Genomic DNA, 18,280 nt, shown 5'->3' on the forward strand with positions numbered 1-18,280 from the left:
CAAAACCCACTCTCTGTGGGATATGGTCTGCCACAGATACCGGACTATCCTCTCACAAGCTGTCACTGATGGGAGAGATGCGGCAAAGTTCACGATCAGATGTGGGCTGAACACAACCAACTCTCTAGGTAGATTGGTTGTGATGACGGTGGCCTTGAGGCGCGCCAGGCCTGGTTGCATACATCTGTTTTTTTGGGGGATATCCAACAAACTCTTGTGGACCTGCCCTTTGATGGCTCCCATCTCTTTGGAGACAAGGCAGACTCTGCTTTGGGGGGTTCAAGGACTCCTGAGCTATGGCTCGGTCCCTTGGCCTTTCCACTGCCCCTCGCCCCCAGCAGTCCGCCTTTCATGGCCACGTAAGAAGCTCCCTGTCACGTCCCCATCCCAGCCACTGTGCCACCCATGCTGTTCAGCCGCTGCGTGGCCGGGGAAGCAGAATCCCACGTGGGCGTGGTACAGGGAAGCAGAGGTCTGCTCAGCGGAACCCTGCCCCCGCTGTAGCCTCCAAACCCTCCTAGTCCATCCCCTCACCCCGGTCCAGTTGCGGCAGGATTCACCTGCCCCACTGGGAATCCATCACTACGGACAGGTGGGTTTTGCAGATAGTTTGAAAGGGCTACTTCGAATCTGCCCCACCAGCCAGGCCTCCCTCAGTCAGCCGTCTTCCGGAGGATCATTTGGCATTTCTCCGCCAGGAAGTTGCAGCGCTCTTGGCCAAGGGAACCATAGAGAAGATCCCTGCGCCAGAAGTTGGTTGTTATTCCTTCTGCTTTCTGGTGCCCAAAGGGGAACAAGGGCTTACGTCCTATCCCAAACCTTCGGGCCTCACTTACTTCCTCAAGAAGGAGAAATTAAAAATGCTCACCCTGGCTCTGATTCTGTCTGCCCCTGAACCAGGAGACTGGATGGTAGCGTTGGTCTTGCAGGACGCTTATTTGCACATCCCATCCTGCCTGTCCACAGACACTACCTACAATTTGTGGTAGATCATGAGCACTTTCAATTTACCATGCTCCCCTTCGGCCTTACCAGCGCCCATCGGGTGTTCACAAAACTGATGGCCGTGGTTACAGCTCATCTGCGCAGGTTGGGCGTTTCAGTATTCCCCTACCTGGACGACTGGCTGTTGAAGGCGGACTCGCCCCAGAAGGTCATCTCCCACCTTCAGAATACGGCGAGCCTCCTGCATGCACTGGGGTTCACTATAAACATGCCGAATTCACACCTGACTCCCTCTCATCGGATCTGTTCTGGGCACAGTGCAGTTTCGGGCTTATCCTCCTGAAAAGCAAGTGCAAGATATTCAGGCAATGATTCCGATCTTTCAGCTTCTGTCTTGGGTTTCGGTGAGACTGACTCTGAGCTCCTGGGCCTCATGGCCTCCTGCATCTTGCTAATGGCACATGCCAGATGGCATATGAGGGCTCTGCAGTGGGACTTGAAGTTCCAGTGGGCGCAGCATCAGGGAAATCTCTCCAACATGGTCCAGATCTCAGAGGGGACTGCAAAATGCCAGCAATGGTGGCTTTCGAATCCGCGTTGGGTCCACTGCTGATCCCTCTCCCTTCCCCAGCCAGATCTATCCATAGTGACAGATGCGTCACTCTGGAAGGGGGCAGCCACGTGGGAGGGACGGAGATCAGAGGCCTCTGGTTTCCAACAGAATCTGGGCTCCATATAAATCTTCTGTACTTCTGGGCAGTCAGGCTTGCGTTAAAAGCATTTATTCCCTCTTTCAAAGGGAAAGTAGTGCAAGTGTTCATACAAGTGTTCATAGACAACACTACAGCCATGTGGTACCGCAACAAACATTGTCCCTTTGTCAGGAGGCACTACGCCTCTGGACCTTGCTGGAACATCAGGGCATTACTCTGATGGTTCAACATCTGGCGGGCTCTCTGAACGCCACAGCAGACGAACTCAGCTGTCGATGCATAGCCGGTATCACAAATGGCATCTTGATCCGGAGGTGGCGCAAGGTTTCTTTCAGCAGTGGGGAGAGCCTTAGTTAGATCTGTTCGCCTCCGCAGAGAACGTGCAATATCAGCTGTTTTGCACGTTGGACTTTCCAAGGCGGCACTTAATCTGAGACACTTTTCGTCTTGAGTGGAACTTTGCCCTCCTTTACACCTTCCCGCCTATACCACTTCAGCCCAGAGTTCTCGAGAAGATCAGGAACGACCGGGCCCAAGTTACTTTGGTGGCTCCGGACTGGGCATGGAGAGTATGGTATCCGGAGCTATGGAGCATGGCCACCGATCCGCCACTCAGACCGCCTCTTCGGGAGGATCTTGTGTCACAGAGGCAGGGGACGGTTCTCCACCTGAACCTGTCCAGTCTCCACCTTCATGCATGGAGACTGAGTGGCAGCAGTTGACGGCTTTTGACTTTCCACCTGAAGTCTTTGACGTTATCTTGGCAGCTAGGTGTCCCTCCACCTGTCGGCATACATTTGTGGCATGGTGTACCAACAAATCTGTTAATCCCCTCTCTGCTCCTCTTCCTGAGATTCTTTGGTACATCCTATAATTAGCCCAGCAGGGCTCTGTTTTGGGTACCCTTATTTCGGCTTTTCTTAGGTTACCTGATCAGCCCTTACTCTCTAAGTCTCCTATTGTCAATCGATTCCTTAAAGGTCTCACCCATTTATTTCTTCCCACTTCTTTTTATCATGCCTCAGTGGGACCACAATCTTGTCCTATCTTTCTTAATGTGCACCCTATTCAACTGATGCTCAATTGCCCTTTACAGCTCCTCACTTTCAAAACTGTTTTTCTTTTTGCCATCACTTCTGCTCGCAGAGTGAGTGAGCTTCAGGCTCTTTCTTCAATGCCCACATACTTGTCTGTGCACCCTGACAAAGTGATGTTGCGCACTAAGGCTTCCTTCCTTCCCAAGGTTGTTACGCCTTTTCATGTAGGCCAGTCCATCACCTTGCCTACTTTTTACGCACCCATACATCCTTCTCATGAGGAGGAGAGACTCCACCATCTGGACCCAAAAAGAGTGTTGGCTTTCTATCTAAATCGTACTAAAGATTTCCGGGTGGACGATCAACTCTTTGTTGGATATGTGGGTGAGAAGAAAGGGAAGGTGGTGCAAACATGTACCATCTCTCTATGGGTGCTTCTTTGCCTCAAGATGTGCTACGCTTTAGCCAAGAAGCAACCCCCTGAGGTCTTGCTCGCTCATTCCACCAGAGCAGCTGCTGCTTCCACTACATTAGCATGCAGAGTTCCTGTCCTGGATATCTGCCAGGGAGCTACATGGGCATCCCTGCACATACTTACTAGACATTAATCCCTGGACAGTCAGGTCTGTCGGGACGGCTACTTAGGTCGTTCGGTCCTGCAGGACTTTCTAGTATGATCTTGGTTTGCAGCCCACATCAGAGGATAGCATTGCTTGGGTAACTATTCTAAGGTAACAAATCTGCAACTAAAAGTCTCTATCAGATGAACAAGTCACTTACCTTCAGCAACAATATATCTGGTAGAGACATAGGTGGTCATTACAACCCTGGCGGACGGCGGTAAAAACAAAAAAAATGGAATTACGACCATGGTGGAAACCGCCAACAAAGACAGCCACTTTAACACTCCGACCTCCACGGCGGTACAAACAGCGCAGTGGTCACCGCCAACAGACAGGCGGGAGACAATGTACCGCCCACAGTATCACAACCTACCAATCTGCCACCTTTTCCGGGGCGGATTCACCGCGGACAAAAACACAGCGGAAATAGGATTTCGAAGGGAAAACGCTCACCTCTACACACCCCACGAGGAATCCGGATGCCATGGAACCGGAGCTGCAGATCCTGCCAGCCCTTATCTTCTTGCTCCTCTACCAGGAGCACGAATGCCAGCGGCAAAGACCACGGTGAGTACTGCACCTATGACACAGGGGAGGGAAAAAACAGGGACACACACACGCAACACCCCCACCCCCCACAACACACACACTAATACAGCATGATACATTAAAGTTACACACCCCAACCCCTCTGGAAGAATGCAAAGACCAAAGAAAATGAGTGTAACCATTGTAATATAGGAAAATCCAGTATGCAAAAATATACATATATACACTATAAACAAAATGTACACCAAGAATAGTAGTCCAGGTTGAAGTCCGTGGAACACTGGGCCCACACGGTATGGGCGAGGCCCACACAAGATCCCCAACCATGACGGAGAGAATACTGCAGGGGCACCAGGTAGCAATAAAACAGGTACCTCAGGGGGAAGGGAAAGGGGGGGCACCTCAGCCGGTTGAGTGCACGACGCCAAATCCACGAGAGGGCCACATGACCACTCTTCAATCCTAGGGAGTGCAAAGCCACAGTCTCTCAAGTCTCTACAGTGGGTGGTTTGCCCACTGTTCCATCCTGGGGAGTGCAAAGCCACAGTCTCAAGTCTCTCTAGTGGGTGGTTTGCCCACTGTTCCATCCTGGGGAGTGCAGAGCCAGTGTCTCAAGTGGATAACAGTCTCCACTGGTTCTAGAGGGGGCTTTGTGCCCAGAGTGCTTCATCCTGCCAAGGACTGAGGTAGTGGATGTAAACCTCCACTGGTTCTGGAGGGGGCTTGGTGCCCAGAGTGCTTAATCCTGCCAAGGATTGAGGTAGTGGATGTCTTTCTCCACTGGTTCTGGAGGGGGCTTTGTGCCCAGAGTGCTTCATCCTGCCAAGGACTGAGGTAGTGGATGTAAACCTCCACTGGTTCTGGAGGGGGCTTGGTGCCCAGAGTGCTTAATCCTGCCAAGGACTGAGGTAGTAGATGTAAAACTCCACTGGTTCTGGAGGGGGCTTTGTGCCCAGAGTGCTTCATCTTGCTCGTGGTGGCCTCCGTATCGTCAGAGCTTTTGGCGCTCATGGGCCTGCGGTTCTTTTGGCGGCGGTGCCCTGTTCAGCGGTGCTTGTGGCAGCGGTGCCCTGTTAAGCGGTGCTTGTGGCGGCGGTGCCCTGTTAAGCGGTGCTTGTGGCGGCGGTGCCCTGTTAAGCGGTGCTTGTGGCGGCGGTGCCCTGTTCAGCAGTGCTTGTGGCGGCGGTGCCCTGTTCAGCGGTGCTTGTGGCGGCGGTGCCCTGTTCAGCGGTGCTTGTGGCGGCGGGCTCCTTTGCAGTGACTCATCTGCTGGCGGTACTTCATGGCCCAGCGGGCTGGTGCTGGTGCTGGCGGTGGCCTCCTGGGCAGTGGGCTGATGGCGGTCTTCTCCGCTGTGCTGCTCTTCCCAGACCTGCTGACTTTCTTGTGGCCCTTCCCCAACTTAGCAGCTGACTCCACAATCCCACCTGGACCCCTGGGAGCGGCTTTGGTGGCTGGAGTCTTCCCCCTCTCCCGCCGGGCACTGGCCAACTTTTGATGCTTCACAGGTGGGGACTGTCCGTGCTGTGGCTCCGTGCCACACTGCCTGCCCTGGTGGCCGGTGCACTCCATATTCCGGTGACTACAGGCACCACTGGTCCCGGAGATGATGTGGCTGAGGTGCTAGGTTGGGACCTGGAGAGTCGGGCCCTAGGAGACGGACGGGGTGGGGGAGGTGTGGGAAAGAGGTCAAGGTTGGACAGGAAAAGTTTTTGGGAGACACTGGAATGGGTAGCTGGAGGGGGTTTGGGAGTGGAGGAAGATGTTGTGGTTGTAGGAGGTGTTCGTTTGGTGACTTTGGGTGAAGGTGCATGCGCTGGAGGCTGTCGTGAGGTGGATGGCTGTTGGGTGGGTGTGTGCCTGCGTTTGTGTATCTTGGGAGGTGGCGTCACAGACACACTGGGAGAGGACACAGGGGACGTGTGAATGGCAGTGGGGGTGGTGAGTGCATGTGAGCGGGGTGTGGTGGTTTGTGTGCTGGTGATGGCAGTAGTGGCTGTAGATGTAGTGCACGCAGGTGTGAGTGTAGACGAGACTGGGAGGGAGGAGGGAGACAAGGAAGAGGGGGACACAGTGGAGGCAGTGGACGTTGGTGTGTCTGCATGTGTGTGATGCTTGCGTGAGTGCCTGTGGGATGTGTGGTGCTTATGTTTGCCTGAGCTTCCCTTGTGTGTTGACGTGTGTGCATGCTGGTCTGAAGGTGTGCTTGGGATAGGCTGAGGTACAGGGGATTGGGTCTGGGTGGAGGAAGTTGGATGGGGGAGACCAGACACAGGGACAATAGCTGCCATCAGTGCTGAGGCCAGAGTCTGAAAAGCTTGCTGAAGGGCCGCCTGACCAGAATGAATGCCCTCCAGGAATGCATTGGTTTCTTGCAACTGCCTTTCTACACCCTGGATGGCATTCAAAATGGTAGACTGCCCAACAGTGAGGGACCTGAGGAGGTCAATGGCCTCCTTACTGAGGGCAGCAGGGGTGACTGGGGCAGGGCCTGAGGTGCCTGGGGCGAAGATGATGCCCACCCTCCTGGGTTAGCGGGCACAGGGCAAAGGCTGAGGGGCTGCTGGGAGGGCGGTGCTGGTAGGAGGGGGGTGGCAGCTGTACCTGTAGATGCGGGGGAACAGATGTTGCCGCCACCACAAGGGAGCTCCCATCAGAGGATGAGTCTGTGTCACTGGTGTCAGCTCCTGTCCCCACCGTGGAGCTCCCCTCGCCCTCCGTCCCACTGGTGAAATCCGACTCTTTAGTGTCGCCCTCCAGGGCCATGTGGGATGCAGCTCCCTCCTGCTCCGGTGCCACTGCTCCTCTGTCTGATGACTCTAATGCACTCAAGAACAGGGAGACCACAAAAGGGGGGGACGACAGAAGAAAGACATGTTGTGTGCATGCATTACCGCTAGCGTTGGTGGACACGACAGACACAGAAGCCCCCTGCACTACGCCGCTCTCTTGGGGTCCACTGTCCAATCCCTGGGACATGGCCTACAAGGCTATGGACGACATCTGCACACATGGATGACACAGGAGCATGACTAGGTGTACTTGGCACTGTACACAGGTGGGGTGGGGTGCCACATGGCCTGCCTTACGGAGGGACCTTGCCTACTAAACTCGCCCTGGCCTTGGGAAACCCACAGCCCACCTCCCCCACCCTGACACCTCCACTGCGCGCAAAATCAGCAGGATGAGTGTACCCACCCCCTTGTGGCTGCTGTGCGCCCATCCAACTCCGGGTACGCCACCGCCAGGATCCTGAACATCAGGGGGGTCATGGTGCGACGGGCACCCCTCCCACGCTGGGAGGCCATCCCCAGCTGAGCATCCGCCATCTTCTTGCTCCAGCGGCAAATGTCCTCCCATCTTTTCTGGCAGTGGGTGCTCCGTCTGTGGTAGACCCCCAGGGTCCGGACGTCCTTGGCGATGGCACGTCAAATATCTTTTTTCTGGTGGGCGCTGACCTACATGAATTGTACAGGGGGAAAAGAAATGGTATTACCAAATGCACTGTCACAGTCATTGGCCCCCAACCCAACCCTTGCCATGTGGCACATACACTCATCGTCGTTTCATGCATGCTTCAATCTTCCTCCCCTCCCCCCCCCCCCAATCTTTCATCCACCCTACTCCACACAGGCATAGCCCATACAGCATGCTCCCAGTGTACTTACCGGTTTGTCTGGAGGACCGTAGAGTAGCGTGTACTGAGGGAAGACCCCATCCGTGAGTTTCTCCAACTCCTCCGATGTGAAGGCAGGGGCCCTTTCCCCAGACACTCAAGCCATTGTCTCTTCCAGACCGAGGTCACAGCAGCACTTGCAGTGTAGGTCCTGTCCTGTCAAAGATCAGGTATCGAGTGATTGAACAGATAGAAAATGACGGTCACGTCCGCAGCGGTGCGTACCGTCACCGCCGGCGTACATAGTCATTGGCTCCTGGGACCCATAGGGTCCAATGTTAACCAATGCAGCATTGCGCCGCGGTCTTCGACCGCCTACCGCGACGGTGTACAACGCCAGCGCAGTTACCTCACATCTTATTGTCCCACTTTACAGGTCAGGCAGCCGCCATTTCAGGGGCCCACATGGCTTAATTTTTAACTGCGTCACACATATCTAGGCCTAGCCTCAACACACATACAGGCCACTTTTCAGATTATGACTTGTGTTCTGTGTAAGCTGTGGGTACGTACCTCTGAGTAGGTTGACTCTGTGCTCGCTGTTGTCCTTCATAGGCACCGTCCGCTGGGACATGTGAGGAGATGGCAGCATCCTCTAGTGTACAGACCGCTGTGGACCTGTCGACAATGGAGGAAAGACATGTGATCATCACCTACAGGCTTGACCGTGCCACAATCCAGGAACTGTGTACCCAGCTGGAGCCAGACCTGGTGTCAGCTATCCACCATCCCACAGGAATCCCCTCTAGTGCAGGTGCTGTCAGTACTCCATTTCCTTGCAAGTGGGTCATTTCAAACAACAGTGGCCATAGCATCAGGGATGTCCCAGCCTATATTTTCAAACGTGTTGTCCAGAGTGTTGTCTGCCCTGCTGAAACACATGCGCAGCTACATATTTTTCCCTCAGGTGGAGGATTTGCCTACAGTAAAAGGTGATTTCTGTGCCCTGGGACATATCCCCAACATCATAGGTGCAATTGATGGGACACATGTGGCTTTAGTACACCCCCCCTCCCCCCGCAGGAGCGAACAGGTGTACAGAAACCGGAAGAGTTATCATTACATGAATGTGCAGATGGTATGTTTGGCAGACCAGTACATCACCCATTTTAATGCCAAGTTCCCTGGCTCAGTGCATGACGCCTACATCCTGCGGAATAGCAGCATCCCTTATGTGATGGGGCAACTCCAGAGGCACGGTGTGTGGCTATTGGGTGAGCACCTGGAAGCAAGACAGTGGGAATGGTTTTCTGGGTCTGGGGATATCCCTACAGGTTAGTGTGTGTCTAACAGTTGTCCCTCGCCATTTGCAGGTGACTCTGGTTACCCCAAGCTGTCATGGCTACTGACCCCAGTGAGGAATCCCAGGACAAGGGCAGAGGAACGCTACAATGAGGCCCATGGGCATACTCGTCAGATTATAGAGCGGACTTTCGGCCTCCTGAAGGCCAGGTTCAGGTTCAGGTGCCTTCATATGACAGGTGGATCCCTATTCTACTCACCAAAGAAGGTGTGCCAGATCATCGTGGCCTGCTGTATGCTGCACAAGCTTTGCGACGACAGGTGCCTTTTCTGCAGGAGGATGGTCCAGATGGCGGTGTTGATGCAGCTGTGGAGCCTGTGGACAGTGAAGACGAGGAAGCAGAAGAAGAGGACATGGTCAACAGGAACTCGGTGATCCTGCAATATTTCCAGTGAGACACAGGTAAGAATACAGACCTGCCTACTACATGTACTTTAACACTACTACCTCTCTGCTGTCTGTCGTTTTCACCCAGTGTATGGTCACTGAGTTGTCACTTTCCCTTACGATTTCACAGATGTGGGTCCCACTGTGTGACATCTGCTTTGTTTCCTCATGGACTAGAGCTGTGTGACATAGGTATGTTGACATTACAATTGAAAGAGCATTTTGTCACTGTAATTGCGGATACACTAATTCAAAATCACAGACTGACTCCAGATTGTTTTGTGCGTCAGGGGTGTTTATTTAAGTGCTCAATATTGGAGGGTGTTGTAAAATGGTGAGGGGTGATGGTGGAGGAATGTCCTTGGCAGAGTCCAGTCTATTAGTCTCACATGTGCATTGCCCACATGTGCATAGGAAGTGGAGCTGGGGCAGTTTGTGGATGGACAGGGTGACAAAGTGGGACAAAAGGATGACATTCAGGGTGGTCTCATTTCTTGGCGGGGGTCTTGGCATCCTTCCTTGTCTTTGTCCTGGATCTCAGGGACCGCTTGCAGGGTGGTTCTCCCTCTGCAGGGGGTGGGGGTGGGGTGCTGGTGTGGTGGTAGTGTCCACTAGCGCCGGCGGAGGTGGTGGGCAGTTCATCGTCCATGCTAGTGTCAGGGGCCCCTTGTTGTGCCACAGTGTCCCTCCTGGTGTTGAGTACTTCCTTCAGCACCCCTACGATGGTGCCTAGGGTGGAATTGATGGTTATGAGTTCCTCCCTGAAGCCCAAATACTGTTTCTCCTGCAGGCGCCGGGTCTCCTTAAACTTGGCCAGTACCGTTGCCATCGTCTCCTGGGAGTGGTGGTAGACTCCCATGATGGAGGAGAGGGCCTCGTGGAGAGTGGGTTCCCTTGGCCTGTCCTCCCCCTGTCGCACAGAAGCCCTCCCAGTTCCCCTGTGTTCCTGGGCCTCCGTCCTCTGGACCGTGTGCCCACTACCACAGCCCCCAGGTCCCTGTTGTTGGGTTAGCCTGGGTTCCCTGTAGTGGTGGACACACTGCTGCTTAACGTGTCCTGGGGACAGAGGTATGGGCCCGCTGGGTGGGTGCTGTGCTGGTGTTTCTAGAGGGGGGGAAGCTCTGTAGTGGCCTGTGACTGTGTGAGGGGAACCGACTGTCCCGAGGTCCCCGATGGGCCCGCTGGTCATCTAGATCCAGTTGGACAGAGCTGCTATCATCACTGTGGGCCTCTTCTGTTGGTGGTGTGGACATGTGTGGACCTTCCTGTCCGGTAACGTTGGGTAGGGGTCCTGCAGGGGTATAAAAGGATGTTTATTACATCTGTGTGTGCCATGGTGTGCAATAGGTGGGTGACCGTGTACCCCAGTGCTTGCATTCCTGTGTGGGACCTTGTGTGATGGTGGTTTAGGGGGGTGTATGGGTATGTGCAGTGTCCATGCTTTGTTGTTGCATGCAGGGCTTGGTGTTGGGATGGGTGGGTTGTGATGTTGGGACATTTGTGAGGAGTTGGAGTGATGGGGGTGAGGGTGTTGGTATGTAATGGCATGCAGGTAGGGTGGGGGATGTAATATTTAAGATTTGACTTACCAGAGTCCATTTCTCAATCTACTCCTGCAGGCCCTCAGGATGCAGAATCGCCAAGACTTGCTCCTCCCATGTTGTTAGTTGTGGGGAGGAGGTGGGGGTCCGCCGCTAGTCCGCTGAACCGCAAGGTGGTGTCTTGAGACCACGGAACACACCTTCCCCCGTAGGTCGTTCCACCTCTTCCAGATGTCATCCCGATTTCGTGGGTGCTGTTCCACTGCGTTGACCCTGTCCACTATTCTTCGCCATAGCTCCATCTTCCTAGCTATGGAGGTGTGCTGCACCGGTGCTCTGAATAGCTGTGGCTCTAACCGGACGATTTCCTCCACCATGACCCTGAGCGCCTCCTCAGAGAACCTGGGGTGTCTTTGCCGTGCCATGGGGTGGTGTGGGTGATGTGTGGGGTGATGTGTGTAGTGATAAGTGTGTTGATATTTAGTTGTGTGAGGTGCGTGGATGTTCTGTGGGTGATGGTATTGTGTGTCTGTGGATGCTTGGTAGTAGTTTGTAGTGTCTCTCTCTGGCCTTCTCTTGGTAATTGTGGTCGTAGGGGTTTGTGGGTGATGTGGGTGTGTGTTTTATATTGTATTGGGTGTGTGGGAGTGGTGTGTGTATGTGTATCAGGTGTGTGTATTTCGAATTGTCCAATGTGGCTGTGTTTTGTAAGAGTGTGTGTATTTTGAGCGCGGCGGTGTGTACCGCCAATGGAATTCCACGGTTGAAAGACCGCCGCGTGGATTCGTGTGTCGTGATAGTGTGGGCGTATTTCTGGTGGCGTGACGGTGGAGGATTTGTTTTCAGCAGTTTATCACTGACCTTTGGTGTGGTGGACTTGTGTGGGTGTCTGAATTTTGGCGGATTCCGTGCTGTGGGTCATAATAGCTGTGGCGGAATTCCGAGGCCACGGCGGTGTGTTGGCGGTCTTCTGCACGGCAGTAAGCGTTTTATTACCGCCATTGTTGTAATGACCACCATAGTCTAGTTGCATGTTCCTTACCGACCCACCTATTCTCCCCGCTTGCAAAGTGATTTCTAGGGACACGGATTCCCATTTCAGGTCCTTCGCTCTGGTGCACCAATCTGTGTTATTTGCGGCTCTGTGCTTTGATGTGGAAAGTCGTTAAAAGTAACTGACCTCACTGCACTGAGGCGGCGTCTGTGTACTACTCCCGACGTCATCATGGTGACTACGACGCCCGCTGAGTCGATCGATGCTCGAAGGTATTGCCCAACAAAAATAAATCTCCGGATCCAGTCTGACGCCTGGGGGAAAATTCTAAGGTAGGGAATCTGCAACTAGAATATGTCTCTACCAGATATATATCGTTAACAAAGGTAAGTAACTTGTATGTTACCAAAGATCCTGTAAGTGAAGGCACTTGCATTTCAAGAACCAGTTATATTCTCAGTTCTGCAATTTAGTATCCTTGATAGGTGCAACTGTGTACTCGTAGGGTATCACTCTCTGCTGTGAGTATCTTGGGGTTTTGAAACTGCATTTCAAAACACCTTGGGGGTAGCTATTTCATAGACCAAGAATATGCTGAAAAATAGGGCTTATATCAGAAACCTAGTCATCACTAATATTTAACTTAGTGTTGTTGGCCACTGTCAACTCCAGTCTCTTCTGAAAGCTGAAAAATTGCCATATTACAATTTTGGATTGTGACTACTAGTTGTTGTTGTAGAGAAAACTTGGCTGATGTTTTGAAAATCTATATTGTTAATTCTTTCTAGCGCCCTGTATGTTGTGGATTTGAAGAAGTTTCGTAAAATAGCAGCTGGTGATAGACTCCGAGGACAGTACCAAGGGTTGAGCCAAGACCCCAACAGTCTCTCCAACCTTGATCAGGTGTGCATCTTTGTTATTCAGATTTTATTGTGGTTTTGGAACATGTTTTAGCATCTTCAATCAGTGTTAGATCAGGCTCATAGGCAAGTTTGTTTTGGGAGGGCAAGGCCTACTGTTTCTGAGGGAAGAGATGGGTGAAGATCTGTATAGAATTAACCCACCAATGCATTTTGCAGGATATGGTAAACTATATTAAGAATTTAAAGTGCATTTATGATTTTTTGACCATTTTACTCCAGGGAGTATTTTAGAAAATTATTTAAAAAATGGTGTGCACTGCCCCAGAAACATTGAATAAAAATTAACAATTTTCTGTTAGGGTAGGACTCCTCCCTCAATTGCAATGCTAGGAAATGAGTTGCACATAGTGCCTTCTGATGCCAGATAATCCCACAATCTAGGACAGACCTGGATGTGAGTTAAATACATCTCTAAACTCCATGTTAGAGGGCTTTCAGAAAATGTATGCTCAAGTCATTTGCTATAATGGAAATACCAAAAGTGATAAAGCAAACAATATTAAAAAAAATTGCCCTGTCACTCTGCAAGCATATTTAACTTTTTAGTTTTGCCTGATGTCTCAGTGCACTCATAATTTCATTGCTGCAAGTTTGAGTAGGTGGTATAAGTGGGTGGCGGTTCAGTGTTGTTTTAAGATCAATACTCACATTACTTATCCATATAGCGTATAACAATTGCAGTGGGACGCCCACACAGGTCAAAGACATAGATGTTATGAGTGGAAGTATTAATTTGTTGTTATGCTAATAGTGTACCTGACCAAACTTTATGGCGATTTAGTTTCACCTAAGGGGGTTATTACAACTTTGGAGGATGTGTTAATCCGTCCCAAAAGTGACGGTAAAGTGACGGATATACCACCAGCCGTATTACGAGTTCCATAGGATATAATCGACTCGTAATACGGCTGGTGGTATATCCGTCACTTTACCGTCACTTTTGGGACAGATTAACACCTCCTCCAAAGTTGTAATAACCCCCTATATCCTGTTCCTGTTGCTGACTACCTTTTCTGATGTTACTTCTGAATGCTGAGTTCGCACCTTAGAATACTTCCCATGTGCCACACTGGATCTGGAAAGCTTATACAAGCAATACTTAGTGCGTTGCTAGTTGGCTCAGTGCGGCTCCACATTGACTCCATACCGACCCTGAAGTGACAGACCTGAGTCACAGAGAAGCGCCACCCCTGCACGTTGACACAATTATTTGTATTCTGTGCCTTGTCTTACTCTCTTGGACCCATTACAGACTGTGTTCTGGTTCAAGTGCATTCTTCCACCCCGGCTCCACATCCTACTTCAGTTCCTCCCATTCGGACACCCGTGCCAGTTCTGATGTCTGACCTCGAACTGACTTCTGCATGATCCTGATCAATGTTGCGCTATAAAATTACTAAACTGCAGCGGGAAACCAAATAAACTAATCCTAGTCCTATGCCCCTAATAGAGTGAATGTGTCACTATAGGCTCCATTATCTTTTTGGATTTGATTCTGAGTAAAGCTTGCCACAACCCAAAGATGGTGGTGGTGATAGGGATGGGGATGATTTACACCCTCATGATGATGAGGACAGTTTTTACAAGGACTTAGAAGAATCCAATGGGCTTACATGTCCCCTGATATAAGGTTGAATTCACCCGTTGGGCCTTCAACAGAGGAAAGTGCACTATTTGCAGTAGTAATTTGGTGAGCAGCTGAGGTCATGAACCATTTACAGCCCTCTATTGAGGTTAAGACAGTTCTCCTTTTGAAAATCTTACAGCCTTGACCAGCTACATCTGAGCCCTTGGTTCCTTTCAATCAAACCCTCACTGACATCCTATTAAGCACCTGGTCAAAAGCCTGTTCTTGCCACAGGTGAATAGGCAGGGAGACAGATGCCACAGACTGGCACTTGAAGACCATGATGTCTTCACAAAAAATCCTAATCCACAGAGTCTGGTTGTTTAGGCTTCAGCCAGCACATTATACTCCAATTCGTTCCCCAAAGGATATGATGTCTAAGGATCAAGGTGCTTGGAATATGAATGTTCTCTTTGGTAACCTAAGATTGAGATCATTCAATGTAGTTTGTTTATCCAGCTGATACACACATGAACTCTGGGACATGATTAGCAACCTCTTGTCGACAGTCCCAGAAGACTTTCTGACTTCACTGGCTCAAACCATTCAGGATGGGAAAGATGCTGCCAAAACATGATTTTTGCTCGCCTTGATACTACTGATAGTCTAGGATGGGCGGTTGGCAAAAGTGTAGTTTCTGCCACCATGCGTGGATGCACTCCACAGGATTCTCTGGGGACATACATGCCTCTCTCATGGCTCATGTTTGTTAGGCGAAAAAGACACCTTTTAATGGATCACGTGTTGGGCGAAAAAGATGATTCTACCTTGGAACATTTCAAAGAGATAAGGGATGCAACATGCTCTCTGGGTATTTTGACCCCTGCCAAACAATTTCTTTATCAGTTTAGGAAATTCTGTGGCTACTCTATGGGTCTGGTGTATAGGCATCATCAACCACTGCAGTCATTTCAAGGTCACAGATTTGGATCCGGCATGCAGTGTGAAAGTTAAGGGCACCAGACCTCACAGTCCCCTTCCCCTGCAACAACAGGCACCACCAAACTACTTTAGCTTGCCATAGGTGGTGCACAACTACCCTGCGGGAGGTAGGATCCATTACTTTCTCCCAGGGTGATGAACTAGATATCCGATGGATGGTTCCTTCAAATAGTTCAGCAAGGCTTTGCCTTACCCTTTCTGTATGCTCTGCTGAATTTGTCCCCACATCAGACCAACTCTCAGAGGAACACCTTTCCCTTTCTCTGCAAGAGTTACAAGTTTTACTTTCCACAGAAGCCGTCAAGATAATTTGGGACTTGGACATTTGGAAGTGTTGCTACTCTTGCTATTTCCTCAAGCCGAAGGAGGATGGGGGTCTTTGTTCCATCTTAGATCTTTGTCCTCTAAATGCCTTCCTGTGAAAGGACAAATTCAGAATACTGATGCTGGGCCAGATCCTGTCTGCCCTAGACCAAAGCAGCTGGATGGTGTCCTCAGACCTGCAGAACCCATTTTTTCATATACCTGTCCTCAAATCCCACTGAGGTTACCCACGGTTTAAAGTAGGCCAGGAGTATTATCAGTTTACTGTGCTTCCTGTTGGCCTTACAAGTACTCCTCCGGTACGAGATGGTGGTTGTTGCTGCCCATCTTCAGAAGTGGGGATACCAATTTTACCCTACCTCAATGACTGGCTGTTGAAGGTGAGCTCGCCACAGTTAGTCGTATTTCACCTCCAGACAATTAATCTTCTGACATCATTTGGGTTTATGATCAATGAGCCAAAGTCTCAGCTAGCTCTTCGCAGAGGGTTTCCTTCATTGTAGCTGTTCTGGATACTGTGCATTTCAGGGCCTTCTTTCTGTTGCAGAATGTCCAGAAATTTCAGGCTATGATACTGGTATTTCACTCTTGTGCCTGGATCTCAGTGAGAGCAGCTCTGAGGCTTTTTAACGTTTTATCTTCTTGCATCCTCTTGGTTAACCATGCCAGGTGGCATATGCAGGCTCTGCAATAGAATTGCAAGTTTAATGGGACCAGCACCAAGGAAACCTGTTGGATGCAATACCTATATCAGAGGATACAGGACACTGTCTGCAGTGTTGGCTATTCAGCTATAATTAGACCATTGGTCGACCCCACTTTCTGCGCATGAGCATCTGCCCTTCGCCCAAACCTGAAAAGCAACACCTCCGTGCACGAAGATTGAGCTGCAGCAGCTAACTGCTTTTGATCGGTCACCTCAAGTGGTGGATTCCATCCTTGCCTCCAGGTGTCCTTCCACAAAGTTAATTTATGCTCAGTGCTGGTACAAATTAATTGCCTGGTGGCATCCCCAAAATGAACCTTTTGCAAGCCAAACTGACTGATAGTTTCTTTTGTCTTTGGTCCATCAAGACTATTTCTGATTTATACTTCTAACTGCAGATTCTTTACCTTATGAATATTTCCACAGGCGTCAAACTGGATCAAGAAACTTTTGAGCAGTACCTCTGCGTACTGTTAAGTGGCACTGTGCGGCTACACATGGACGCTGTTCCACTCTGGAAATGAGGCAAGGAGCCGATAGAGGTGCCACTCATCTCGCTGATGTCAGTTCCTTTCTTTACGCCCATCAGATGGGGATCCCGAGCTTCCGCTTGTCTCTTCGAGACCACTTTAGCTATAAAATTTTCTAAACAAAACCAGGGTGTAAGGAAAGATGTCACCTCCCAAGACGGCTGAGTTTACACCTGTTAGGGACTGTGCAAGCAAATGTCTGACAGTCTGGTTTGCCTGTGGTCAAGTCACAAGTCGAAGGTCTCTAGTGACTCTGCATCAATTAATTCAAAGGCCATTGAGCACTGCAAGGTGAAACTCTAGATCACCAAGCATTGGAAGACCCCACATCGGGACCGGTCCAAGTCCTAAGTTTGGTCTCGATCGCGTTCCTGGTCCAGAAGTCGGTCCCAAGGTCTTTCATTGTCACTCTCAGCTCCTCGGGTAAGTCTAAAAAAAAAAATTAAAAAAAAAAGCATAAGAAATCCAATCAGGGCCCTTCTATTTCTCACCACTCTTCTACTCCTGAGAAGGCACAATGGTGTTATCCTGCCTCTCAATCTCACTCCCGAAGTTTGTTGACTTCTGTACAAATCCTGCAACTTGCTGTCACAACCTGAATTTCTGGAGCCACCTGCGACACTGAGGCAGATCCAAGAGATCTGCGAGACCATGCACTGACATTTTGGATCACTTCTGACTCACTCTGGTGCATCTGTGTGCCTCACGGAGCCAAGAGGCCCTCCATCTGGGATACTGCTGGTGGGTTCCCCCCGATGCTTGTGCCAGCTCCACCTCTGACTTTACGTTTCACACCGGTCCCCAGAAAATCAATTGATTTTTTGCTGTTCACTTGGAATGGATAGTCAAGGACACTCTGGCTACGATTCCGTTCTTTCAGCCTCTGTCCTGGATTTCACTGTGGTCAACTCTGAGGCATCTGTGACTGATGGCCTCCTGCATCCTGCCGGTCAAGAACACCAGATGGCATATGCGGGCTATGCAGTTTGATCTGAAGTCTGAGTGGGCCTAACCTCTCTGGCCGTGACCAGGTCTCAGAGGCAACTGCAATAGACGTGCATTGGTGATTGCTCAGCTGCGATTGGATCAGTGGCAGACCTCTCCCAGAGCTGATAGTGGAAACCAGTGCAGCACTTCTGGGTTGGGGCAGCCACCTGGGAGAGGAGATCAGAGGTCTCTGGTCTTGAATGGAGATCTGCCTCCACATCAGCCTTCTGGAGCTGAGGGCCAGCCTCATGGCTTCCTCACAGACTACACCACTGCCATGTGGTATTGCAACAAACAGGGATAGTTGGAGTCATGGACCCTAGGCCAGGAGGCTCTGTGCCTCTGAAAGTGGCTGGGCGATCAAGAAATCTTAATGGTGCTGAACGACTTGGCAGAATCTTTGTCAGCAAAGAAAAGCTCAGCCTTTTGACGCCTGCAGATCACGAGTGGCAGTTACACCCAGAGGTGATGCA

At 50.8% G+C, this 18,280-nt stretch overlaps 1 protein-coding gene across 3 annotated transcripts in view; it reads left to right on the plus strand.

Annotated features, from left to right (window-relative positions):
* Positions 1–18,280, plus strand: part of UGGT1 (UDP-glucose glycoprotein glucosyltransferase 1) — a 1,185,714-nt gene that overhangs the window by 988,396 nt on the left and 179,038 nt on the right. For all 3 annotated transcript variants that reach the window (XM_069213734.1, XM_069213736.1, XM_069213735.1), the window contains one exon: positions 12,557–12,671. In XM_069213734.1, the coding sequence (XP_069069835.1) occupies positions 12,557–12,671 (115 nt within the window). The remainder of the gene's footprint in view (positions 1–12,556; positions 12,672–18,280) is intronic.

Source organism: Pleurodeles waltl, chromosome 11 (assembly GCF_031143425.1).
Source record: "Pleurodeles waltl isolate 20211129_DDA chromosome 11, aPleWal1.hap1.20221129, whole genome shotgun sequence".
In the NCBI taxonomy this organism is placed as follows: domain Eukaryota; kingdom Metazoa; phylum Chordata; class Amphibia; order Caudata; family Salamandridae; genus Pleurodeles; species Pleurodeles waltl.